The 26,136-nt window shown below is 42.9% G+C and overlaps 1 protein-coding gene across 3 annotated transcripts in view; it reads left to right on the top strand.

The window, feature by feature from the left end:
- Tmtc1 (transmembrane O-mannosyltransferase targeting cadherins 1) overlaps positions 1–26,136 on the top strand; it is a 158,818-nt gene that overhangs the window by 118,687 nt on the left and 13,995 nt on the right. For all 3 annotated transcript variants that reach the window (XM_070038266.1, XM_070038272.1, XM_070038281.1), the window contains 5 exons: positions 2,213–2,334; positions 3,199–3,366; positions 15,354–15,467; positions 20,303–20,446; positions 24,491–24,599. In XM_070038266.1, the coding sequence (XP_069894367.1) occupies positions 2,213–2,334; positions 3,199–3,366; positions 15,354–15,467; positions 20,303–20,446; positions 24,491–24,599 (657 nt within the window). The remainder of the gene's footprint in view (positions 1–2,212; positions 2,335–3,198; positions 3,367–15,353; positions 15,468–20,302; positions 20,447–24,490; positions 24,600–26,136) is intronic.

Here is a 26,136-nt window from a genome sequence, read left to right as displayed (position 1 = left end):
AGATTGGAGGATGAGACCAGTTCCCACTCAACTGGTACTGTCTATGCATCATTTTTTCTTGGATAGCATCACTAAACACAAAAGCTTTTGAGGATGGGAAGTTCATGCTGGTGTGTGTGTGTGTGTGTGTGTGTGTGTGTGTGTGTGTGTGTGTGTGTGTGTGTGTGTGTGTGTGTGTGTGTGTGTGTGTGTGTGTGTGTGTGTGTGTGTGTGTGTGTGTGTGTGTGTGTGTGTGTGTGTGTGTGTGTGTGTGTGTGTGTGTGTGTGTGTGCTGTTCCTGGGGTTTGAACTCAAGGCCTAGGCACTCTCCCTGGCCCTGGGCCTTGTTTTGTGCTCAACTAGTGCTGTACCACTTGAGCTACAACTCCACTTTTTTTTTCTTTTTTGGTGGTTAATTGGAGATAAGAGTCTCACAGACTCCAGGCTGGCTTTGAACTGAGATCCTCAGATCTCAGCCTGAGTAGTTAGGATTACAGGCATGAGCCACCAGTACCTGACTCTAGATATTTCAGGTTTTGAGTTACCTGCTTATCTACTCACTTTTGTTCACAAGGAACTATTTGTGAGTCTCTGCTTGGACCAGTCCCATGTGCAGTTATTTCAAAGAGCATGAACTAAGCAGGACACCAGTGTTTATGTCTATAATTCTAGCAACTCAGGAGGCTGAGATCTGAGGATTGCAGTTCAAAATTAGTCTGGGTAGGAAAGTCTTATCTCCAGTTAACCGAAGAATAGAGAAATGAACTTCTAAAATATAAATAAAACTCCCTAATAGGAATTACAAAGTGAATATTGTTGGGTTTTGTTTGTTTTTTTGTGCCCATCTTGAGCCTAGAGTTTGTGGCCTGGGCGCTGTCCCTGAGCTTTTGTGCGCAAGTCTAGCATTCTACTGCTTGAGCCACAGCTCCATTTCTGGATTTCTTCTGGTTAATTGGAGACAAAAGTCTTAACAGATTTTTCTGCCCAGGCTGCACTTGAACTTTGATCCTTGGATCTCAGCTTCCTGAGTAGCTAGGATTACATATGTGAGCCACTGGTGGCCAGCTTGAATGAATTCTTATAGTGGGTTTTTATTACCAGAATACATTAGAATATCCTTTAGTCCTTGTTTTCATGCTAAGAAGCTCTCATTGCAGTCCTAAGGTGTACCACTGCCATTCCTGTCCTTTGTGGCAAGGTGGGTTGTCTGGGTATGTGTTGTTGGTTTCTGGAGGTGTTTGCTGTTAGAAGATATTATTTATGTCTCCCTGGTCCTGCATGCCTGATTCACCCAGCTGTTTTGTGCCCAGGTAGTCCTGTCTTCCCTGAAAGACAAAGACTCTGAAAGCAGCTAGAGTGAGAAGCAGGGTTGCCATGAGGTACACGCACAATGTCAAGCTGTGGTCAGGGACTGTGCTGTGCCAGTGCCAGATGCTTGCAGTCACAGATGTGTGTCAGGAATATGTGTGGGCGCATGATATGACAGCTGATCCATTACCAGTGGCTGCAGAGGTAATGACCTTGGCATCTCCAACAAAGAATTTTGAATGAACACACACGTAAAAATGTAAAATGGCAAAGCAAAGAGTTGAGCTGAGAGAGAGAGACAGAGACAGAGAGAATGTACCCCATTAAGGGAAATGACAGGCTCATGTTAAATGGCTTGAAAAAAACACATGGTTAAAACTTTCAGTTTTCTAAAGTTTGAGGAGTATAAGAGGAGTTCATGCTTGTGATAGTAGGCTGATCTTAGGGAGATGAGAGTTGTGACTTGGCAGAGTTTGGAAAGGGATTTGCGCATGTACTAGGTTGCCATGCCTTAATGTTAAGTATGTGTGAGATGCAGTGCATATCCATGAAACCTAAGGTAGAAATTTGTTGGGCAAAGGTCGGGGTAAGGACTCAAAAGGTTAGAGCTGGCCTGGAATTCCTTCTAGGGAGAAGCTCTAAGCACACCTGACCATTAATTACTCATAGCAGGAGTGGCTGTGGGAGGAGTAGGAAGGAGGTAGTACTTGTGGGTGCTTTTCAGGGCAAGAGTAGGAGAGGGGATTGATTTTTGTACTCTTTCTCTACCTAACCTGCCTCCATTCTAGCCTGGAGCCTTCCATGTTCAACTTGACCCTCATCCAAATGTGTGCCCACTTGTTACTCTTCCTGGAATACAAGAGGTGGGACCTGCTGGTGACTGTGGATCTAAACGAGTTCCTTTGTCCTCCCTGTTGTGTTTCAGAGGCTGGAGCATAAAGAGGTGCTGGTGGGTCTGCTCTTTCTGGCATTCCCGTTCCTCCCAGCCAGCAATCTCTTCTTCAGGGTGGGGTTTGTGGTCGCTGAGAGAGTCCTGTACATGCCTAGGTAATTGTCCTACTTCTGCCCCCAACACTGGCATCTCCAGAGACAGTCCTTGCATGATGACATCTGAATTGGGGGGGGGGGGTGAGGGATGGAGTTTAGCTTCAAGTGATTTCAATAACAGCTTCGTCCAATAAATTTTTATGTGCCAGTACTGGAGCTGGCACTCTACCACTTGAGCCACATTGGAAATAAGAATCTCATGGACTTTCTGGCCTGGGATCACTTTAAACTGTGATCCTCACAGAGTTCAATCTCCTGAATAGCTAGTATTACAACTGTGAGCCATTGTGCCTGTCCAAATATATTGTTAAGCCATAAGAATTTTTTCCTGAAGTTACTATGTTTAGTGTCTTTTTTTCCCCTGAGTTTTTTTTTTCCCTGTTTAAGACCTCAAAAACATTTGTCCATGTGGGGAAAACTGATTTTAAAATTACAAAGGAACCTCATGCTAGTGGCTCATGCTTGTAATCCTAGCTACTCAGGAGGCCCCAATGTGAGGATCATAGTTTAAAGCCAGTCCAAGCAGACACAACTAAGAAACTCTAATCTCTGGTTAATCTCCCAAGAGCCAGAAGTAGAGATATGGCTCAAGTAGTGGAGTGCTAGCCATGAGTGAAAAAGCCAAGAGAGCACCAGACCCTGGGTTCAGGCCCCAGTACCAGCACAAAATCAATCAATACAAAGAAATAACTGGCAAATATGTTAATGTAGCATTTAAAGCACTAACATAGAAAGGTCGTCTAAGACAAGAGAATGGCCTTTGTTCCTGTGGCCTGGGTGAGCATTCTTTGATAGCTATGCTGTTAGGCCAAGTTGGGGAATCAGCCCACTTAGTAAACCCTGTGCCTGTGCCTTAATTTTCAGCATGGGCTACTGCATCCTGTTTGTGCATGGACTGAGCAAACTCTACACATGGCTGAACCGATGTGGAGCCACCTTGATTGTGTCCATAGTGCTGCTGCTGCTGCTGCTCTTCTCTTGGAAAACAGTGAAGCAGAATGAAATTTGGCTGTCCAGAGAATCTCTATTCAGGTATGAATTGAAAGGCAATAGTTCTTCCCACCAAGCTCTTGGTTTAAAAATGGTTACCAAACCAGGCACTGGTGGCTCATGCCTGTCATCCTAGCTACTTAGAAAGCTGAGGATTGCAGTTCAAAGCCAGTTGGGCAGGCATGTCTAGAAAACTCTTATCTCTAGTTAACCAACAAAAAGGCAGTTGGTCAAGTGGTAGAGGGGAATCCTTGAGCACAAAGCTCAGGAAAAGCACCCAGGCCTTGAGTTCAAGCCCCAAGACTGGCACCAAAAATAAATAAATAAAAATAAATAAATAACATAGCTTCCAAACCATGGGTCTAGTAGTAGTTTTGATCTATAAAATTGCATTTAATGCTGGATACCAGTGGCTCATGCCTGTAATCCTAGCTATTTAGGAGGCTGATCTCTAAGGTTCTTGATTTAAAGCCAGTCCTGTCAGGAAAGTACATGAGACTCTTATTGCCAATAAAAAATGAAAAAGCCAGAAGTTGAACTGTTACTCAAATAATGAAGCACTAGTCTTGAGCAAAAGAATCTCAGGGACAGTGCCCAGGCCCTGAGTTCAAGCCCTGGGACTGGCTCAAAATACAGAAAAGTTTTAACTTTAGTTGTTCTTTTTTCCTCCCCGTATTTTGTGTGTGTGTGTGTGTGCTAATATTGGGGTTTGAACTCCAGACTGTTGGGTCTTCATCCGTCCCACAAAAGACGGACGGGGTCCAAGGAAAGGTAAGTGCAGCGCTCGCCCGCCCGTTCCCCAGCCTCCCTCAGCCCAGGAGACAATCAGACACAGCGGGGAGCCAAATCCAGCAGGTAGAAAAACTCGTTTATTAACAGAGAGCAGCCCCTTTTAAAGACAAAAAGGGTGGATAGCATGGCAAGGGAGGAAGAGGAACCAATCACTGTCAAGGTCACACCCTATCATTCACCTGAGCCTTCAGGGGCTGGTTGATCAATTGGGCTCTGCCCACTCTACTCTCTCCCAGCGCCATCTTGGCTGCCCATGTGCTCTACAGTAAATTAGGCCCTGCCCACTCAACCCCCTCCCAGCGCCATCTTTGCTGCCCATGTGCTCCACACCAGACCTGGGCACTGTCCCTTGCTTTTTCACTGAAGGCTGGTGCTCTACTATTTGAGCCACAGTTCCAATTCAAGCTTTTCTTTTTTTATTGGAGATAAGAATCTTAGGTCAGGGCTGGGAAGGTGGCTCAGTGGTAGAGCGCTTGCCTTGCATGCCTGAGGCCCTGGGTTCAATTCCTCAGCACCACATAAGCAAAAAGAAAAAAGCCGGAAGTGGCGCTGTGGCTCAAGTGGTAGAGCGCTAGCCTTGAGCTGAAGAGCTGAGGGACAGCGTCCAGGCCCAGAGTTCAGGCCCCACGACCGGACCCCCCCCAAAAAAAAAATGAATCTTAGGTCAGTTCTTGCCTGGGCTGGCTTTGAACTGTGATCCTCAGATCTCAGATCTCCTAGCTGAGTAGCTAGGATTATGTGTATAAGCCACCAGGGCTTGGCTAATTTTAGATTTTGAAAATGTTAGTCTGTGTTCCAAGTGAATATATGAAAATAAGACTCCTGGGAAGGCATTGAGTCTGTGAATTCAGGTGGAAACAGCCTGCTGATGAGCCAGGCTGTAAAGTCAGCTATAAACAAAATGAAACTGATAAGCCTAATTTCATTGTTTAGTCACACGAGTGGCAAAGGCAAGAACCCAGCGAGGAGGAAGAGAAACGCAATGCATCTGCATAGACTGTTTCAGTATGTTAAGCACTGACTGATGATCTGATAGCTTTATTTTGAACACTAGTTTTGAATGAGAAAATGAAAGACTTTTTCCTGGCAGGTGTGTATGTGTGCGCACGCACATACACCCACACCCACACACCCCCCCACACACACACACCACACACACATACGTTGAGCATGCATGCCTGTATGCATAGATGATGGAGCTTTGTTACTAACCATGTCACTAGTGCGGAGTTGGCTCAGACTCATGAGTCCCTGGCTTCCAGTTTTCAGCTACCTGAAGTAACCATATGGGATCTCAAGTGCACACTTGAATATGTTTTTGATAACCATGAAATGAAAGATGGCATCTGAGAATTCTCCAAGTATTTTGACCAGATGTAGGGGTGGGGAGAGGGTTATATAATAAACATTTTTATTTGGTTTTTATTTAATGGAATGTAAAGCTTTTTACATACAAACCAATGGGACATCTGGCAAAAAGATGATGGATTATAAATGTTCTTTTTGTGTGTTGTGTACTAGTCCTGAGGCTTACACTCAGGGCTTGGGTGCTGTCCCTGAACTTTTTTTTTTTTTTTAAATCAAGGCTAGCACTCTTATCGCTCAAGCTCCACTTCTAGCTTTTTGGCGGTTAATTGGAAATAAGAGTCTCATGGACTTTCCTGTCCTGGCTGTCTTTGAACCTCAATCCTCAGCCCTTTGCCTCCTGAGTAGCTAGGGATTACAGGCATGAGCCACCAACCATGCTGGTGATATAGCTGACACTAGCCATGAAAACAAAAACAAAGACATACTGATGTCCTCCGGAAGCTTCAGGTTTATCGTATGAGCATAATGTTGAAATCAGTCAGGCAAACATTCACCAGTAACCTATGAGGCACAGCACCTGGGGCTTGGGTGTAAGGTATGGAGTGGGCTTTGTGACTCTGCTCAATTGTTGGATAGCTGTGTGGTCTTGGATAGGTTGTTGTCATTTGTACATTTCAAAAGTTAGAATAGTCATGTGTCTCTCCAGAATAGAGTGCAAGGATGCAGTTGTTTGTGAAGATGCATAAGATATTATCTATCCAGCAGCAAATGCCATATGTAAAGTGTCCAGTTCATTACCATGCTCTGTGTTCTAGGGTAAGAGAGAAGCATGGATGGGAGTCAGGCATGTGTGAGTCAGGCACATAAACACAAGCAGGACCTACAATACTATGTAAGTGTAAAAGATGACTAAGACCTATCATTCTATTGCTAATCTGAGATGAGTATTAAAAGATGAGAAAAGTTGAGCATAACAAGTACACCTGTAATCCCAGCCATTCAAGAGGTAAGGTAGACGTAGGAAGATCGTAAGTTCAAGGCCAATTTATAAGGAAAGTTGGCACGACCCATCTCAAACAACAAAAGGAAAGCAGAAATTCTGGGCTTGTGATTCAGATGGTAGAGCACTTGCCTAGCATGTGGGAATCCCTGAGTTTAATCCCCAGTACTGCAAAAATAAGAGCAGGGGAAGAAAGGAGGGTGAGTGTTCAAATATCAAAAAAGCCACAGTGGCAAAACAAAGAGCTGACTGAGCTAAGGAAGAAAAATATTTGCAAAAGTTCCAGAGGTGAAATTCAGTTGGCACCCTGGGTACCAGGGGCCTCTGGTAAACCCATTCCCAAGACATGCAGCCCAGCTTAGACCTGACTAACTATGTGAGACAGTTTTGGCTTAGAATGCCGTGAGGGTCCTTGTTGAGTGTCTGAAGACAGACCTTTGTGTTAGAGAGAATACCAGAGCCGGCCAGACTCCAGAACTTCCAGTCGAGACGCTGCCCCTAGCTGTGTGTTTGTAGATCTGCAGGCAGCCATTCCCAGCTTTGCCTTACACATGTGGCTCCTTAGAGCCAGGAGACAGGCTGAGTTTGTCCAAGTCAAGCTGAACCTTCAGGGTTTGACCCTAACTGTGGTCTACAACCCAGAAGAACAGAAACCTTACTCACCTTTTTAAAATTATTTTTCAACCTAAGGTAGATCCAATATAAACACACACACACACGTACACATACACACAAACACACATACACACACAGAGATACAGAAAGAGAAGGACAGAGCTACAAAGACCCATAGTCTTCCTAGAAGACTATGTTACGTATCCTGACCTGGGAAGAAGTTTACTGCCCGGTTCTGATTGGCTTCATAACTACCTAGAACCTTCTATTTGATACATGTAGGATATATGATGTCGTCGGAACATAATTTGATCTGACAAACCCCATTTTCTAGGTACCTGGAAAGACAAACTCAACATAACGTAATTGTGTTGTGTGCAGTTCAGTGACTTGCTCTGTGACCCACAGGCAGTGGGGAAGAGACTGCAGACCTCTGCCGCCCTCCCCTCCTCCAGAGGCCTTGAGCCACAGGCCAGCCCATCTTCCAGCACCAACCCTCTTCTGTGAAAGCCAGACAGGAACTATTGTGGGATTTGTGGGCCACATAGTCCCTCTTGAAACTCCACACTGGCTTCAGGAGGAGACCAAGAACACATAGTCACACAGTGACTTCCCTGTGGTACTGGAGGAAGCTTGCAGCTGTGATGGGAGTGTTGTGATAGTATAGTACTCATTTCATTGACTTCTAGTTTCTGGTTTCGGGTGGTATGTTTGGGCTTTGCAGCTTTAACTAATCATTCTGACATGTCATAGTCTTGGTTGAAATTTGGTTCAGTTGCTTACTAGCTCCACAGCATTAGGTAAGGGTCTGCACCCCTTTTGCTTATGTCTCCCTTAATGCACTATGGGAAATGCAGTTAAGACCACCCATCTGAGAGGTTCTTGAGAAATCTAAAGGAGATAATCCAGGGAAGTGAGGCTTCGATCCCTCATGGTCGTTTTTTGTTTTGTTTTGTTCATGTGTGTGTGTGTGTGTGTGTGTGTGTGTGTGTGTGTGTGTGTGTCTGTGTGTCTGTGTGTCTGTGTGTCTGTGTGTCTGTGTGTCTGTGTGTGTAGACATGAACTCAGGTCTGGACACTGTCCCTAAGCTTTTGTGCTCAAGGCTGCACTCAACCACATGGGCCACAGATTCATTTCTGGCATGTTAATGGTTAATTGGAGATGAGAGTCTCATGGATTTTTCTGCCCATGTTGGCTTCGAGCTGCAATCCTCAGATCTCAGCCTCCTGAGTAGCTAGGATTACAGTAGGTGTGAGCCATCAGCACCCTGCTCTCTGCTAGTTATAATAAGAATGTTCCCACTCAGGCACTGGTGGCTCACACCTATAATCCTAGCTACTCAGGAGGCTGAGATCTGAGGATCGCAGTTCAAAGCCAGCCCAGACAGGAAAGTCTGTGAGATTCTTTTTTTTTTTCCGGTGAGATTCTTATGTACAGTAAACTACTCAGAAAAAAAGCTGGATGTGGCACTGTGGCTCAAGTGGTAACAATGTGAACCCTGAGCCCAAACCCCAGAGTTCAAGCTCCAGAATTGGCAAAAAAAAAAAAAAAAAGAATGTTCCTAGAGTGCAGCCATCTATGTATGGCAGTATAAAACCCTTGCGTCCAAGCAACCTTCAAGATTAAGAAAGGCCACGAATTCTTCTCACTTTTCTGTCACTTTGTGGCTGAATCTTTTAAAAACAATTTTAAATGTGTGTGTGAGCCAGATGCTGGTGGCTCATGCCTATAATCTTTTTTTCCACATATATTTTTATTGTAAAAATATTGTACAGAGGGGTTACAGTTACATGAGCAAGGTAATGAATACATTTCCTATCAAGCATTGTTACCTCCTCCTTTGTTTTTCCCTTAACATCACTTCCTTCTCCACCTCCCCAATCCCTCCCTCTCCCCTCCTCCCCAAAATTGTAAAGTTCATTTTCAACATAGTGTCTTGTACATCTCATTGTTACAATGGGTCAACCTGCATCCTTATTAAGCATTTTGTTATATCCCTTCCCCTTCCAAAATTATAAAAATGTATATACAAGATGCAGGACACCGGAATCAGATACAGTGAAAACAGGGGTTATATCATGGGGGAAAAACATACAAAGGAAACAAGAGAATCACATAGTGCATTATAAGTATGTTAAAAACAATAACAAGAAAGAAAAATCCACTTATGTCCCTGTCTTAGGGTTCATTTTGCTTAACATCATCTTATATGATCATATGTGCATAGCTTTTGACCTTTTTTTGGTTGTCCTAGACATGTACTGGTTATTGCAAATAAGGGAAACCATGGGACCTATGTTTCTTTGTGCCTGGCTTACTTCACTTAGAATAATTTTTTCCAAGTCTTTCCATTTCCTAACAAATGGGGCGATGTTATTCTTTCTGATGGAGGCATAGAATTCCATTGTTGTGTGTGTGTGTGTATGTGTGTGTATATATATATATATATATATATATATATATATATATATATATCACATTTTCTTGATCCTCATCTACTGAGGGGTATCTGGGTTGGTTCCATATCTTAGCCATGGTGAATAATGCTGTGATAAAAATGGTTGTGCTGGTATGACCTTGTTTGTGATTGTTTGGGTAAATGCCCAAAAGAGGGATGCTGGGTTATAGGGGAGCTCTATGTGGAGTCTTTTGAGGAACCTCCATACTGCTTTCCAAAGTGGTTGAACAAGTTTACATTCTCACCAACAATGCAGTTGAGTTCCCTTTTTGCCACCTCCCCTCCAGCATCTGTTGTTATTAGAGTTCTTGATTATAGCCATTCTAACTGGGGTGAGGTGGAATCTCAATGTTGTTTTGATTTGCATTTTTTTAATGGCTAAAGAAGATGAGCATTGTGTCATGTGTCTATTGGTCATTCTTATTTCCTCTTCAGAGAAGTCTCTTTAAATCTTTAGTCCACTGATTAATTGGGCTGTTGTTTCTTTGAGGATTTGTTGTTGGGGGTTTTAATTTTTTGAGTTCTAAGTATATTTTAGATATGAGACCCTTGTCTATTTAATGGCTAGTAAAGATCTTCTTCCAATCTGTGGACTTTCTATTGATCTTGCTAGCTATGTCCTTTGCCATGCAGAAGCTTTGCAGCTTCATGCATTCCCATTTGTCCAACCTTCCTTTGATTTGTTGTGCTTCTGGGTCTCTATTAAGAAAATTTTGGCCTGTGCTAAGGAGCCCTAGAGTTTCTCCTATTCCTTCCTGCAATGTTTTCAGGGTGTCTGCTTTGACTTTGAGCTCTTTGATCCATTTGGAGTTGATTCTGGTGCAGGATGATATTTAAGGATCTAGCTTTAGTTTTCTACAGGTGATTAACCCATTTTGCCAGCACCATTTACTGAAAAGGCATCATTCTTCCATTCTATTTTCTTTTAGCTCCCTTGTCAAAGATCAGATGACTATAGGTCTGTGGGTTCATTTCTGGGTCTTCAGTCCTATTCCATTGGTCCTCAGGTCTGTTCTTGTGCCAGTACCAAGCTGATTTGATTACTATGACTTTGTAGTAAAGTTTGAAATTTGGTATTGATATTGCTTCCGCCCTGTTCTTTCTGCTAAGAATAGTTTTTGCTATTTGGGGTCTTTTATTGTTCCATATGAATTTTTGGATTGCTTCTTCTATTTCATTGAAGAATGAGGTTGGCATATTGGATATCACATTCACACCTATAATCTTAGCTACTCAAGAGGCTGAGGATCAAGATTCAAAGCCAGTCCAGATAGAAAAATCTCTGAGACTCTTATTTCCAGTTAGTCAGCAAAAAGGCAGAAGTGGAGGTATAGCTCAGGTAGTAAATAAACCAGCCTGCGTGAAAAGCCAAGTAGGAGTGTGAGGTACGGAGTTCAAGCCCAAGTACCAGCACACACACATGTACACACAAAATTGTTTTCTAACTAGGAATTTGAGTTTTATTGTGCTAACCTATTGTTTCATAACACCAACAAAACAAACTACTCTTCTAAAACCTGAAGGATGCACTTGATACAAGTGGTTCTTTGTGTGTGTGCGTGTGTGTGAGAGAGAAAGAGAGAGAGAGAGAGAGACAGAGACAGAGAGACAGAGAGAGACAGAGAGAGAAAGAGAGAGATAGAGAGAGAGGGATACTAGAGCTTGAACTCAGGGTCTCACTCTCTTACTTGGTTTTTTCCAATAAAGATTGGTGTTCTACAACTTGAGCCACATCTCTACTTCCAGGTTTTTGCTGATTAATTGTGGATAAGAGTTTCCTACCAAGGTTGGCTTGAAACTTTGCCCCTCAGATCTCAGCTTCATGAGTAGCTAGGATTATAGATATGAGGCACCAGAATCTGACTTCAAAGTGGCTATTTTCTTTCTGGTTCCTCTCAAGTCTTCTGCTAAGAAGAGGTGTAGAGGAGAAACATGAAATGCATATGTTAAAGTACTGAATTAAAGGGTGATTTTGCTGGGCGCCAGTGGCTCATGACTGTAATCCTAACTACTCAGGGGGCTGAGATCTGAGGATCATGGTTCAAAGCCAGCCTGGGCAGGAAAGTCCATGAGACGCTTATCTCCAATTAAACACTAGAAAACTGGAAGTGGCGCTATGGCTTAAATGGTAGAGCACTATCCTTGAGCTAAAGAGCTGAGGGACAGTGCCCAAGTCCAGAGTTCAAGTCCTATGACCAACAAAAAAAAAAAAAGTGATTTTTGCTAGGTGCTGGTGACTCACTTCTATAATGCTAGCTACTCGGGAGGCTGAGACCTGAGAGTCATGGTTCAAAGAAAGCTCAAGGTATAGTGACCAGGTACTGAGTTCAAGCCCCAGGTCCAGCACTTAATAAGTAAATGAATGAATGGGGATTTTAACAATCCTCAGTGCAGTTATTAACCAGGCTTTGCTCCAGCCATGTGATTTATGAACACTACATTGTTTCTTCAGAGTAAGCACTGAAAAGCTGAAGTGTTTCCACTGAAACAAATGGACGTGGTAAACCAGAGCTTGAAGGCAGGATGGGGTCCCTGGCTCAGGAGGCTAGGGCCACCTAGCCAGTTTCATTTTCACAGAAAGTGTTGTCTTTGGCTAGTTATTTACTTTTGCAAACTATTCATTGTACAAGGAGATCTGGAAAAACAGGAGAAAAATATCACAAAGGTCAGAAACAGCCATGGGAACAGCCCTGTGTGGTGGAGTGTTCGTTACCCCACCTACCTGCTTGCCTGTGAATATTTCCTCTCCACGGCCCCAATTCCACCCTGAGCTCATGCAGGCCAGTGTTTTCATAGACCTGGGATTCTCTGGCCTGCATTCCACAGAAGAAAGACTCGACATCATGATCGTGCCAGTGTGATCCCAGGTCATTTCAGAACCGGCCTGTTTACCAGGCACCATTGAATTCTGGATAGAAAACTCTGAATTTCCATGGATAGAAATTTAATTTTCCTTTTTTTTTCAGGTCCAAGACAGGGACTTGAACTCAGTGTCTGGTGCATTTGCTCTTTGCTCTACCAACTCAGCCATGCCTCCAACCAGAAATTCAATTTTTTCTAACTGTTACATTCACCCTGATCCAGATCCTGTCTATAAATTCACCTTGAGTAGTACTCATTCTTATTTAGTTTTGTGTATGGTGGAGCTTGAACTCGAGCCCTTGAAAGCTTGCTTAGCTTGTTCTCTCAAGGCTGGTGTTCTACCACTTGAGCCACATCTCCATTTCCATGATAGTACTCAGCAGGTCTCTGAGCCGCCAGCCTTTCCTTCTTCCAATCTCTTTCTGCACTACAGCCATTACAGTCCTCTCAGAAGCTCAACTATGATTCTGGTTTCTGTGCTTGGAACTAATCATTGTGCAAAACCTCAAAAGTTGCAGTGGCCCTGAGACCCTTTGATGTCTCCGTACTATTCAGACTTGTCCTTGGTGATCTGAATTTCTTTCGGTCCCTGAAAAGCCCCCATTCTCTTTTCTCTGGGCCTGCTGCTTAGGATAGTCTGTTCCCAACAGCTAATTCAGTTCTCTCTTTTTTCTTTTCTTTTCTTTTTTTGGTGCTGGTCCAGAAGCTTGAACTCAGGGGTCTGGGTACTGTCTCTTAAAAAGCTCAAGGCTAGCACGCTATCATTGAGCCACAGCTCCACTTCTGGCTTTTTTTGGTGATTAATTGAAGACTCTTATGGACTTTCCTGCCCCAGCTGGCTTTGAACCCATCATCCTTTTAACTGATCCTCCTGAGATGCTCGGATTGCAGGAGTGAGCCACCAGTGCCGGCTCACTTCTCTTCTTTATAAAATCTCAGCTTTCCTGTCATTGTCATAATCCTACCAAGCTTAATTGATAGATGATTCAACTAGAAGCCAGTATTGCAAATCACCCCATTTGCCTTGCTGCCTTTATTTCCTTACCCTAGTAAGTTCCCAGAAGGGAGAGACTTGGATTAATTTATATCTCCATTCTCTGGGATGGGGCATGACACTCCACAGATACTGAACAGGTGTGCAGGTTACTGTACTGCAGAGAAATACTTGCAAACTAATTTTATCAAACCATCAGATTTCTGCAATGTAGCCCTCTAGTGATTCTACTGGGCTGAATTTCTTTTCAGGTGGCTTTTTTTTTTTCATTTGCCCTATACCATCTATTCTAGGGCCATACATGTGATAGTCTCCCCACTGAACCCCATATTTACTACCCACTGCTGTTGAGTGGTTACAGACCTTTTGAAGTTCCTAGTCCATGCCTTTGAACATCGCAGCCTGGGGTGCCATGTGGTCACAGTGATTGTGGACTGGAGGGAGCTGATGGAGAGGGTTTCACACTCCCAGGTTACATGGGTCCAGTGTTGAAGGACAGAGGAATGGAAGAGAACAAAGGTTCCTGCACATCATCTCCCACCTCAGCTTTTGGGAGCCCTGTGGCTCTGGGCTGTGCCTTCTCATGTATGGAATCCACTGTCACCTGCTGTCTGTATTGGGCACACAGAGATCACTGGGGCAGTCTGCTCCCGACATAGATATGAGAGAGGTAGTAAGGGTTCACCTAAGGCTGAGCCCCCTCCAGAGTGTGATTGCTCATGTCCTTCAGAATCCCCAGAGCACCTTCCACCCACAGCATCTGCAATTAGCCAAGTCTACTGACCTGCTTTTTGCAGGGTTGCCTCTTGTTTGGGTGAGGTACCCCCAGGTCTGTAACTAGCTCTTGAGAGCAAGCCTCAGGTCAGATGACACAGATGCCCAGGTGTGTCTCTAGCAGATTTTTCATATGTTTTTTATTGTAAAAATACTGTACAGAGGGGTTACAGTTACATGAGCAAGGTAATGAGTACAGTTCCTATCAAGCATTGTTACCTCCTCCTTTGTTTTTCAACATAGTATCTTGTACATCTCATTGTTACCATGGGTCAAACTGTATCCCCATTTAAGCATTTTGTTTTTTCCCTTCCCCTCCCCAAATTAGAGAAGTGTATATACAAGATGTAGGCACTGACATCAAATACAGTGAAAACAGGGGGTATGCCATGGGGGAGGAACATACAAAGAAACAAAAAAATCACATGGTACATTATAATATGTTAGAAACAATAGCAAGAAAGAAAAAACCACTTGTGTCCCTATCTTGATTTTTTTTTAAGTTCTTCTAGCCAGGCACCAGGACTGGGGCTCACGCCTATAATCCTAGCTACTCAGGAAGCAGAGATCTGATATGAGGATTGCAGTTTGAAGCCAGCCTGGGCAGGAAAGTGCCCATGAGACTCTTACCTTCAATTAACCACTCAAAAACCAGAAGTAGTGCTGTGGCTTAAGTGGTAGAGTACAAAGAGGTTCAGGAACAGTGCCCAGGCCCTGAGTTCAAGCCCCACAACTGACAAACAAAAAAGCTCTTCTACCTACCTGTCTATAACATTTTGTTCATGCTCAATTAGTGTATTTCCAATTTTGTACTGCCTTTATCATTTCCTCTAGAAAATTGTGTGGTTAATTCTATAATTCATAAATTTTAGAAATCTTGTTTTGTCTGGATACAATGGACAACTTCAAATACAGGATCAGGAAATGGAATCAGGAGCAAATCTGAAAATTATATTCCTTATTGTACTTTTTAAAAACTACTTTAAAAGTCAGGCACTGGTGGCTCATGCCTATAATCTTAGCTTCTCAGGAAGTTAAGATCTGAGGATCACAGGAAAGTCCTTGAGATGCTTATCTCCAATTAACTACCAGAAAACCAGAAGTGGAGCTGTGGCTCAAAGTGGTAGAGTGCTAGCCTTGCCTGACAAAGCTCAAGGACAGTGCACAGGCCACACAACCAACAACAACAAAAAAGAAAAAACTTTATTACAATGCATCTATTTTAGGTCTGGAGTTGAGACTCTGCCACACAATGCCAAGGTTCATTACAACTACGCCAACTTCCTGAAGGACCAGGGTCGGAACAAGGAAGCAGTCTACCACTACAGAACTGCCCTCAAGTAAGCACCACACCAGGAGACCGGAATGTATCCTCAGAGGTGGCTTGTTACTAAATTCTGTCTCAAAAGAAAAGCTCAGTATTCCAGTCTGCTCTAAATGTGGCAGCTCTGTCTTTCTGATTCATTGGTTTATTTATTTTTGTGTGTGTTAGTATTAGGCCTCCAGCTCAGGGCCTTACTCTCTAACTTGACGTTTTCCACTCAAAGCTGGCACTCTACCACTTAAGCCACCACTCCACTTCCAGCTTTTTGCTGGTTAATTGAAGTTAAGAGTCTCACAGATGTTCCTGCCTGGGCTGGCTTTGAACCATGATTCTCAGACCTCAGCCTCCTGTATAGCTAGGAGTACAGGTGTGAGCCACTGGTGCCCAGCTGGCTTCTGTCATACTCTGTATAAGGAAGAAGTATAAATATCAGAGATACTCATCATTTTGATAATTATCTGTTCTTGGTGAGTTCTTTTTAGAAGTTGCTGAGACAGACTTTCTCTCTCTCTCTCTCTCTCTCTCTCTCTCTCTCTCTCTCTCTCTCTCTCTCTCTCTCTCTCTCTCTCTCTCTCTCTCTCTCTCTCTCTCAACTGCTTAGTGCCTACTTCAGTCATATTGTATATTGCCATGTCTACCCACTGCAGGAAGAACCATCAGGGAAGGCAAGGTTAAAGACCCTGGAATTTGTTATCAGTTTCAGCAATTATCCCCAACTGCAGTAATGACCATAGCCATCCCAGAGGCTGTGGTGAAATTAGTTGTAAAAGTTGAATCTATATGAGCTCTCTCTTTTCTTGGTGCCAGTTCTGGGCCTTGAACTCAGGACCTGGGTGTTATCTCTGAGTATTTTTGCTCATGGCTAGCACTCTACCCCTTGAACCACATAGCTCCACTTCTGTTTTTTTTTTTTTTGGTTTTGTTTTGTTTTAATGCTTAATTGAAGATGAGAGCCTCATAAATAGCTAGGATTACAGGTATAACTCTTATCTTTAAGCACCAAAGAGCCAGAAGTAGAAGTCTGGATCAAAATGAAGTGCACTAGCATTGAGCAACTAAGGACCCCAAGCTCAAACTCTAGAACCAGAACACATACAAAAAAAGCTCACATGAGGGCAAGAGCTACTTACCAGCCTGACATGGGATGATTCTAGCTCTGTCCCATCTCCAGAAAGCCCACATATAAACCCAGAGAAGGTAGTGTGTGCTGGAATGGGTGTGGTGACAGATGGTTTATAAGCACCAGCCAGCTGCTCACACAGAACCAATCTGTCCACAGAGGGCAATGTAATTAACCTTTTTAGAAAGAAAACAAATAAAGCACAGACACAGATCCAAAAATCGCACAGCTGTACAGACATTCTTGTTTTCTAAGTCCTTTTCAGGAATATTTCCATGTACCATGGCAGTTTTCTACCCATCCTGCCACAAGAAAAAAAAATAAGAAAGCTTATTGTGTTCACTCCAGGTCTTGGAGAAAGGCTGCTTAACATTCATTGTATCTATTTAAGAGTAGTAACATTTCAGTCCATGTATTTCCTACAATCTCACCTATCAGGAGAATTCCATCCTTAGAAATGACTCCTTTCCTCAGGACATCCGAAAGCCATGGTTTCATTCTCAGAACCTTGGCATTCAGCGGGGCGGAGGGAGACCTTCCGGACCATTTTTGGAAGTCAAGTTGAATGGAGGTCACCCCCACCCCCTAGTGGAGTGTGTGCCACATTTCTCTAAATTGTATTTGACATTTTGTCCCCAGGGCTATCTTTCATGAGTCAGAAGGAGTACAGTGCTAGAAATACAGGGGCGGGGGGGAGGGGAAAGTAGGAAGACATGTTTGCTAAGTGTTTATGACCACTTCAGACAGAAACAGGTCAAGATGGAAGGAGAACAATTGAAAGGGTGACATTGATCAAAATGTATTATACTACTCACAGTTGAACAAAATGAATACCAGGAAGCTGAAATATGTTTTGTCTGGGGTGGGGTTGCTGTGGGGAGGGGACAGACAAATGGAGAAAGGATGGGTGGGCCAATACTGTCATAATGTTCAATGTACATGTATGAAAATTGAACTAGGTAACTTGAGGGGCTGGTGGGGTTGAGATGGGGGAGAATAATGGAAAGGATGACATTGCTCAAAATGCATAGAGTCATCAACTGCCATGTTGAATTGAGAGCCCTTTGTACAACTCCTTAAGGATAGATACAGTGGCTCACCCTATATTCCTAGCTAATCAGGAGGTTAAAAACTGAGGATTCTCAGTTACAAGCCAGCCTGGGAAAGAAAGTCCATGCAAAAAGCCAGAAGTAGAGCTGTGGCTCAAGTGGTAGGGCACCAGTGTTGAGTGAAAAAGCCAAAGGAGACCACCCAGGCTCTGAGTTCAAGCCCTAGTACCAGTACCAAAAATACATAAATGAAATAAATAAATGAAGCAGGTCCATAAAGTTAACAATTGTACATGGGTGTAGTTTAATCACATGATATGATGACTTGAATTTTGTGACATGAAAGAATCAAGAATTTTTAAAATGTCAAAGACAGATGATTGAAAACATCCTGTCAACCTGTGAAACAAAAGTTTCATTTGTATATATTTTAGACCGGAGAAATCTGGCTTCAGTAGTTAATTTTTTTCCCTAGACACATTGTCCTTTTGGGTTATTTTGTTGTTGTTTTTCTTCAGGAAGTAGAAAATAAATATGTGGCCTTAGCACAATTAGCCTCAAGTAAATTAATGTGTGGAGTAAAAATCTGAGTACCAAATAAGGGTGTGTGGACTCAGAAAGGAAATTACAAATAGTAGCACAGGAACCGATAATATTTGAACAATGAAATGACTTGTAAGGTATTAAAGCTATAAAAATTAATAGCATTTTTACTTTTGAACAGATTGTATAACATTTCAAATAAATCACAGAAATAAAATACAAAACCAAACTCCAGTTGCAAACTTCTGTCTCTAGACAGAGGGGTGATGTCACTTTCCTAGTTTATCCCTCCCATCCCTACCCACAAATTGTATAGTTCCTTTTCCACATAGTGTCTAGTAAGTACCACTTTGTTCAGCCATTGGTCCCTCTATTTCTTTAGCTTTTTTGCTCAAGGCTAGTGCTCTACCACGTGAACCTTGCCTCCACTTCTGGCTTTTTGCTGGTTAATTGGAGATCACAGTTTTGTGTACTTTTCAAAGGCTCTGCTGCTTGAGCAACACTCTCAGAAGGTTTCCTTTTTTTTTTTTTTTGGTCTGGTTTTCTCACGGACTTTCCTGCCTGGGTTGGCTTTGAACCACAGTCCTCAGATCTCAGCCTCCTGAGTAGCTAGGATTATAGGCGTGAGCCACCGGCGCCTGGCCAGAAGATTTGCTTTTTAGTTTGTTTTAGAATTTCTCACTTTTCCTGGTTTCAAATTTCAGTCATCCTACTTTCCCCTCTAAAGTAGCTGGGATTTTAGGCATACTCCACAAAGCCCATTCCAACCAGAAACAATTTTTTTTTTTCAGTGAGTAAGACTCATAGATAGACAGTATATAAAGAAATCCACCAAATACTGAAAAAGAGGGAAGGGAACTTTAGAGGACTATAATTGATGGAGTTAACTTGTCAGAGTATACTGTACATATCTATGGAATTACCACAGTGAAAACTGCTTGTATTATTTGAGGCACGCTAATAAGAAAATTTAAATTATTAAAAACACACAGAGAATCTAACTAGGCAAGTTTCCCACATCTATTTGGTTTCTTTCGCTTCTATCATTAAGGACTGGTTTCTGTGTGATGCCACTTGAGTAAAGTGGGCAGAGAAACCAGAAGCCGAAAGCTGTAATTGTAAAATTTATGGATTCACTGAAGGTTAAATGTCTCATGTATTATTGGAGGGAAAAGCCAAGTCAGAGCGACAGGCCCTGGGATCAAGCCCTAGCACTGATGCACGCCATGCATACACGTGCGCGCACACACACACACACACACACACACCACACACACACACACACACACACACAGTACCCTGATGAGACAGAGATGGAACATGCCAATGGATGCTATATGCATCCATTTTTAATATACCCAAGGAACTGAACTATGTAGCCACAGTGATTTAGCTTCTTCACTTCTGAATTAAAGAAGACACATTGATTCCTTTCCTTTCTTTATTTCTTCACTAGCTTAAGTTTGGTTTTCTGTGATATCTACTGCATTCTACGTAACATGTGCTTTTGAACATTAGGAAAGCTGGTTTTCACAACATTGTATGTATCTCATTTTTAGATCTTTAAGTGTCTTAAGTTCTCATGATATTCATACAGAGAACTCTATCAAGTCTACATCAAGGTAGAAACAAATTGCAATAGAAGGGAAATGGGGGACAGGATGTAAAGCTATTTGGGAGATTATTTTTTCTTATAGGGAGATACCACTGTCCTCTCTCAGTCATGGATGTCTTAAAAATGACCCCCCTCCTTGCTTCTGAAGCTGGCCCCACATGGCTCACACCTGTACTCCTAGCTACTCAGGAGGCTAAGATCTGCTAATTGAAGTTCAAAGCCAGCCCAGGCAGGAAAGTCTGTGAGACTCTTATCTCCAGTTAACCACCGGAAAACTGGAAGTGGCGCTGTAGCTCAAGTGGTAGAGCATTAGTTAGCCTTGGGCAAAAAGAGATCAGGGACAGAGCCCAGGCCCTGATTTCAAGCCCCAGGACTGACAAAAAAAAAAAAAAGGGGGGGTGGCGGGGGGGGGGGGGAGAGAATTTGGTGTTTGATTTTGGTGAAGCAGACCAGAAGGAGGGGAAAAAAAGAAGTCTGTGTGTACCTGACTTGGAAATCATGGCTTGATGCTGTTGATCACCCAGGTTGTATCCTCGCCACGCCAGCGCTCTGAACAACCTGGGAACACTGACCAAAGACACTGCGGAGGCCAAGATGTACTACCAAAGGGCACTGCAGCTCCATCCTCAGCACAACCGGGCTCTCTTCAACCTGGGGAACCTGCTCAAGTAAGTGCCAGGTTGCCCAGCCATGACCATGCGTCGAGCCTTCAAAGCTTTACTTTAGATACAACATTTCATGCTATAACTACTGCTGTGTCTACAGGCCACTGAATAAAAGTGCTTTCAAATATTGGGAGAATATAATATTCATCTCGTGTGTGTGTGTGTGTGTGTGTATGTGTGTGTGTGTGTGTGTGTGTGTGTGTGTGTGAGAGAGAGAGAGAGAGAGAGAGAGTGTGCTGGTGCTAGAACTCATGCTCTTGTGCTCTAACTTGGTTTTGTCACTCAAGGTAGGCAGTCTACCTACCACTGGAGTCACATCTCTACTTTTAGCTTCATGCTAGTTAACTGGATATAGGAGTCTTGTCAACTTCCCTGCTTAGACTGTCTTTGAATCCAGAGCCTCAGATCTCAGCCTCTTGAGTAGGTAGCGTTACAAGTGTGAGAATCTTGTATTGTTGTATTCTCCTTTTTCATAATAAATCTTTCAATTTTATTACATAGTTTCACCCTCTGAGTCCATCTCACACTACCCACATTTATAGCAGCTACTATAACCTTGACTTTGAAGGAAATAGGATTCTTTGCACTGTCCAGCAGACCTAAGAAAGACATGATTCGGTCAGAGGATCCCCTTGCTGCAGCTCATTTGAATTCTTGGAATCATAACACAGACAGCTTTAGATCCAGCCCCAGTGCCTACCTCACTGCATGTGATCCAAATGTATTTGGCCTCTCTTGTGCCGTTTCCTGTGTCTCCAAGGCTGGTCTGTCACTCCATGCAGCACATTTGTAGAGTGAAAGCCTGGCAAAGAGCAGCCTCTTCGTTTATGTTAATGGTTGTTGGCTTTGTTTGGAACCCAAAGAGTCAAAAACGAAAAAGAATGAAGAGAAAATAAAAAGGAAAAATTAAGACTAACATAAAATTTTTATTCATGAAGAGAGCTGAAGTCAAGATGGTCAGGCGACCATAGCAAAATGTCTCAATCAGGGTATGAGGAAACAGTTCTGTGAGTTTATGGTTAAAATGGTTGGTAGTGTTTGTTACTAAAATGGAATATGAACAGATCTTTAAAAATTATGCTGTAGTTGGTGCTGGTGGCTTAAATGTCTGTAATACTAGCTACTCAAGAGTCTGAGATTTGAGGTTCAAAACCATCCCAGGCAGGAAAGTCTGTGAGACTCTTATCTCCAGTTAACCACCAAGAAAAATCTGGAAGTGGAGCTGTGGCTCAAATGTTGCTAACTTTGAGGGGGGTGGTGGGGGTGAAAAACGCTCAGGGGCAGTACCCAGGCCCTGAGTTTAAGCCCCAGGCCTGGGACCAAAAAAACAAAAAAGAAATAAATCATGCAATATCTGGGTATGGCTGGATGTGATCACATAAGTAATCATCTAAGGTTCCAACTTTCTATTTTTTTTGATTGATATGATATTATACTCATGATTATTAATTATTTCAGCTTGAGTAATGTTTAAATGCTTTACACAGTTAGCAAGGGAAGAAACCCTTCCCCAGTGTTTCCTTACTGTACTGGCTGCACTCCACACAGTTGAAGACAGATGACAGCCACACAGGAAGCCCAGTGCAGAGTACAGGCTTTATGAAACTCTGCTCTTGTTTACATTCCCTTGAAGGAATGGAATGTCATCATTTTCTTTCCATGCATAAATATTTTTAGCAGAGGATGATCACACGGGCCTGACTGCTTTGCCAGATACAAGAGTTTGCAGGCATCTCCTGTGCCTTGCAAGTCATCCCTGCCCCCACGAGCGCCTCATCTTCCCTGAGCTCATTTGTACTTGAGTTCCTTTAAACCCCAATACTTTGGAATGACTTAAAAAGGTGGAGCAAGGACAGAATGATTCAATTAAATTTTAATGCAATCGCAATAGTCATTGGACATTTCCCTTTTCTAATGGCCCTAATTCTCATAGCATTATCATACCTTATCATACCTAGCAAAAGATCAACTCTGCCTTTGCACAAAAGTAAAATTGTATAGACAGAGGTTTCTTTTTTTTTTCTCAGTACTTGGAGTTGAACTCAGGACCTCAAGGTCTTGCTTGGCTTTTTTGCTAAAGGCTGGAGCTCTACTACTGAAGTTATACCTCCACTTCCAGCTTTTTGCTAGTTAATTGGAGACTATCAGGTTTGTCTTCCCTGGCTGGCCTCCAGCCTCAATCCTCAGATCTCAGCCTCCTGAGTAGGATTACAGGTGTGAGCCACCAGTGCCTGGCACAGAAGTCAATTTTTTCTTGTAGAGAAATTCTCCTAACTGTTCTGGTATAGCTCATGTAGGGAAGATTCAAGTAGTTAGAATGAGCAGCCGTGATTCAGTGGAGGATTGTTCAGAGGATGAATTATGTGAGTGTAGTACAGTCATGTGACTATGCTGAATCTGAATGCTGCATTAGAAAACTGAGCATAGCAACAGGACACATGATCATTACCAAATCAATAAATAGGGAAAGCGTAAGCTTTCATTATAATGTCTAGTACTAAACATTAGATCAGTGCTTGTAGAACTATAGTCACAGCAAAATTATCACTTCCCAGTGTATATTTCTGGCTTCTGACATTGAATTCAGGATAATGACCCAGTGTCTTTCCGTAGTACTTAAGCAAAGAAAACTGTCACCCAAGAAAATGTAGACATTCAGAGCTGATTCTCCCTAAGAGCAAGGGAAATCACTGGGAGAAGACCTAAATGCAGAAGACAAAACTGAAGGCAGAAAGAGAGTCTGGCTGGGCCATCAGGGCAGAGGCCTCCTTCCACAGATTCTGCCTCCCTCACCATGGCCCTGAGCAGTCCTGTGTGCAGACCCCTGGACATCTCATCCCCATGGCCCTGAGCAGTCCCGTGTGCAGACCCCTGGACATCTCATCCCCATGGCCCTGAGCAGTCCCGTGTGCAGACCCCTGGACATCTTATCCCCATGGCCCTGAGCAGTCCCGTGTGCAGACCCCTGGACATCACCATGGCTTTGAGCAATCCTGTGTGCAGGTCCCTAGACATCTCATCACCGTGGCAGTGTGCAGTCATACATGCAGGCCCTTTGTGCATATCTTCAAGACCCATTGCCCCTAGAAGACATGACTGACAGACTGATTGGACCACAGAGGTCTATGTTGAAACAGGCACCAATTAGAGGGACTATAAACAATGCATGGAGAGCTGCAGGCTGTGTTGAGCCTCTGCTTGAGTCTGGGGACTGATAGCGCTCTCAGGCTGTCCAATGATCGTATCTCTCTCCTAGAGAGATACCTGATTAACCCTGCACACTGCACCCCAGGTGATGCCCTTCCTTGAGACCCCCCCTGTCTAGTGGGTGCTCTGCTTATATTTTTCTTTGATAGATGTTGGCCATTTTACTTCTCCCCTTATATCTTTGAGACCATCAAGGAAATCTAGACAAACGTATTGCAGGTTTTCAATATCAAGACCAGCCCAAGTTTTTAAGAAAAATCTGAAAATGAAATATCTCATGATTCTCTCACAGCTGGTGGTCACAGTATTTTCTACTTTCATGAATGGTATCTTTTGATAGAACCAAAAGATCATCCTTGGCATTTTGCCTGGCTTATCCTGGGTTGGTTGCTTGGTCTCCATTCAGAACTGTGTCTACCATGATGCACTTGAAAGAGGAGTTCAAAGCATCTCCACATCATTGCCAACATTGCCACTGACTCCATGCTACCCAAGTAATGTTACCACGTGACCTGCCAGAGGACCAGTACAGACTGGTTAACAGACTTACAGATTATTCAGTGAAGCTTTGAAGAAGCACAGAGCAGAACATAGAAGGTAGAGAAATCAGTGAGCCATTTGTAGCTTCTTCTGTGACTTCACATTCCTTTCTAATGAGAATTCACTCACAGGAAGAATCTATTATTAGTGTGTTCACATGCCATAGTGTAATTCGCATGTAACCAAATCCAGAATGAATTGCCTAATGTTTGATAGAAGAAACGAGAATTTTAAATCTAATCAGAGGATTTCTACAAAGTGTTCATAAAAGATATTCTTTTCCTTCTTTGTTATCTTTAGGTCCCAGGAGCAAAAAGAAGAAGCTATTGCCCTACTGAGGGATTCCATTAAATATGGTCCAGAGTTTGCAGATGCGTATTCAAGCCTAGCTTCACTATTGGCGGAGCAGGTAATTTTTTTCTAATTTGTTTTACATGGTCTAATTTTAAATGTTATACTGATAAAAACCTATGTTCGTGCCATACCACTAACAACCATTAAGCTCATATTAGACACTAATTTTCTTTTTGTTTTGTTTTTATTTTTATTTTATTGTATAATCTTTGAGATCTGTGGATGGTGGTTTGAAGCCAGATAGAGCAATTAAGTCCATTATACTCTTATCTCCATTTAAGCACCAAAAAAAGCTGAAAGTGGACCTTTGGCTCAAGTGGTAGAGTGCTATCCTTGAGCAACAAATCTTGCTGACAGCTCCCAGGCTCTGAGTTCAAGCCCCAGGACTGGCACATATACTCACCAAAATAAATCTCACTGACAGCTCCCAGGCCCTGAGTTCAAGCCACAGGACTGGTACACATACTCATAAAAACAACAAATCTGATGGGGGTGTAAAAAAAAAGAAACCCTATTGTAATGTTGGTAGGAATACAAACTAACAATCTTATGATCCAGCAATGCCACTCTGAAAGTATTTATCCCAAGATTCTTTTTTTTTTTTTTTGTGAACATACTGTACAGAGGGGTTACAATTACATGGGCAGGATAATGTGTACATTTCTTATCAAGCATTGCAGCCTCCTCCTTTGTTTACCCTTCACATCCTTCCCAGCCTCCCCCCCCACCCCCCCCTCCCAATCCTCCCCCCCCCCCCATTAAACGACTTGTTTTTCCCCATCTCCTCCACAAGTTATCCCGAGATTCTAAGTCAGGATACAATTGAGACACTTGAACACTAAATATTTCACTATTTGCCATAACTAAGATGTTCCAAATGTATGTGTGGATCAAGTAACTGTCAGCAAGATTTGTTGCTCAAGGATAGCACTGTACCACTTGAGCCAAAGGTCCACTTTCAGGTTTTTTTTGGTGCTTAAATGGAGATAAGAGTATCATGGACTTAATTGCTCTATCTGGCTTCAAGCCACCGTCCACAGATCTCAGCCTCCTGAGTAGCTAGGATTACAACTGTTGATTGTATTTTTTCTTTTTTTCTTTTTGGTAGTGGGGCTTGAACTCTGGGCCTGGGCACTTGTCCCTCAGCTCTTTAGCTCAAGGCTAGCGCTCTACCACTTGAGCCACTGAGCCACTTCCAGTTTTCTGAATGATTTATTGGAGATAAGAGTCTCACAGACTTTCCTGCCAGGGATGGCTTTGAGCTGCAATCCTCAGATCTCAGCCTCCTGAGTAGCTAGGATTACAGGTGTGAGCCACCGGGGCCCGGCTGTATTCTTGATGTGGTCATTTTTCTTGGGTGAGAATTCTATGTCTGTTTTCTTCTTGACAGACTTTAGAAGCCTCATTTTCTTCTCTAAAGTAATCTGTGTAGAGCAGGAGGCCCTTAGACAAAGATGATGTCTTATTTGTCAATATATTTGGAACAAAGTCTATCAAGATTAATACATGATATTCACTGTCTTTATTGCTACTTACTGTCATTTTTTCTGAGATATTGCTAATAGATGAAAGAAAGTCTCTGAACTTAACAT

The sequence above is a fragment of the Dipodomys merriami genome, unplaced genomic scaffold (genome assembly GCF_024711535.1).
Source record: "Dipodomys merriami isolate MVZ:Mamm:240054 unplaced genomic scaffold, mDipMer1.0.p SCAF_10, whole genome shotgun sequence".
Classification (NCBI taxonomy): Eukaryota; Metazoa; Chordata; class Mammalia; order Rodentia; family Heteromyidae; genus Dipodomys; species Dipodomys merriami.
The sequence above is the reverse complement of the archived record's forward strand: the minus strand, read 5'-3'. Positions and strand labels throughout refer to the sequence as shown.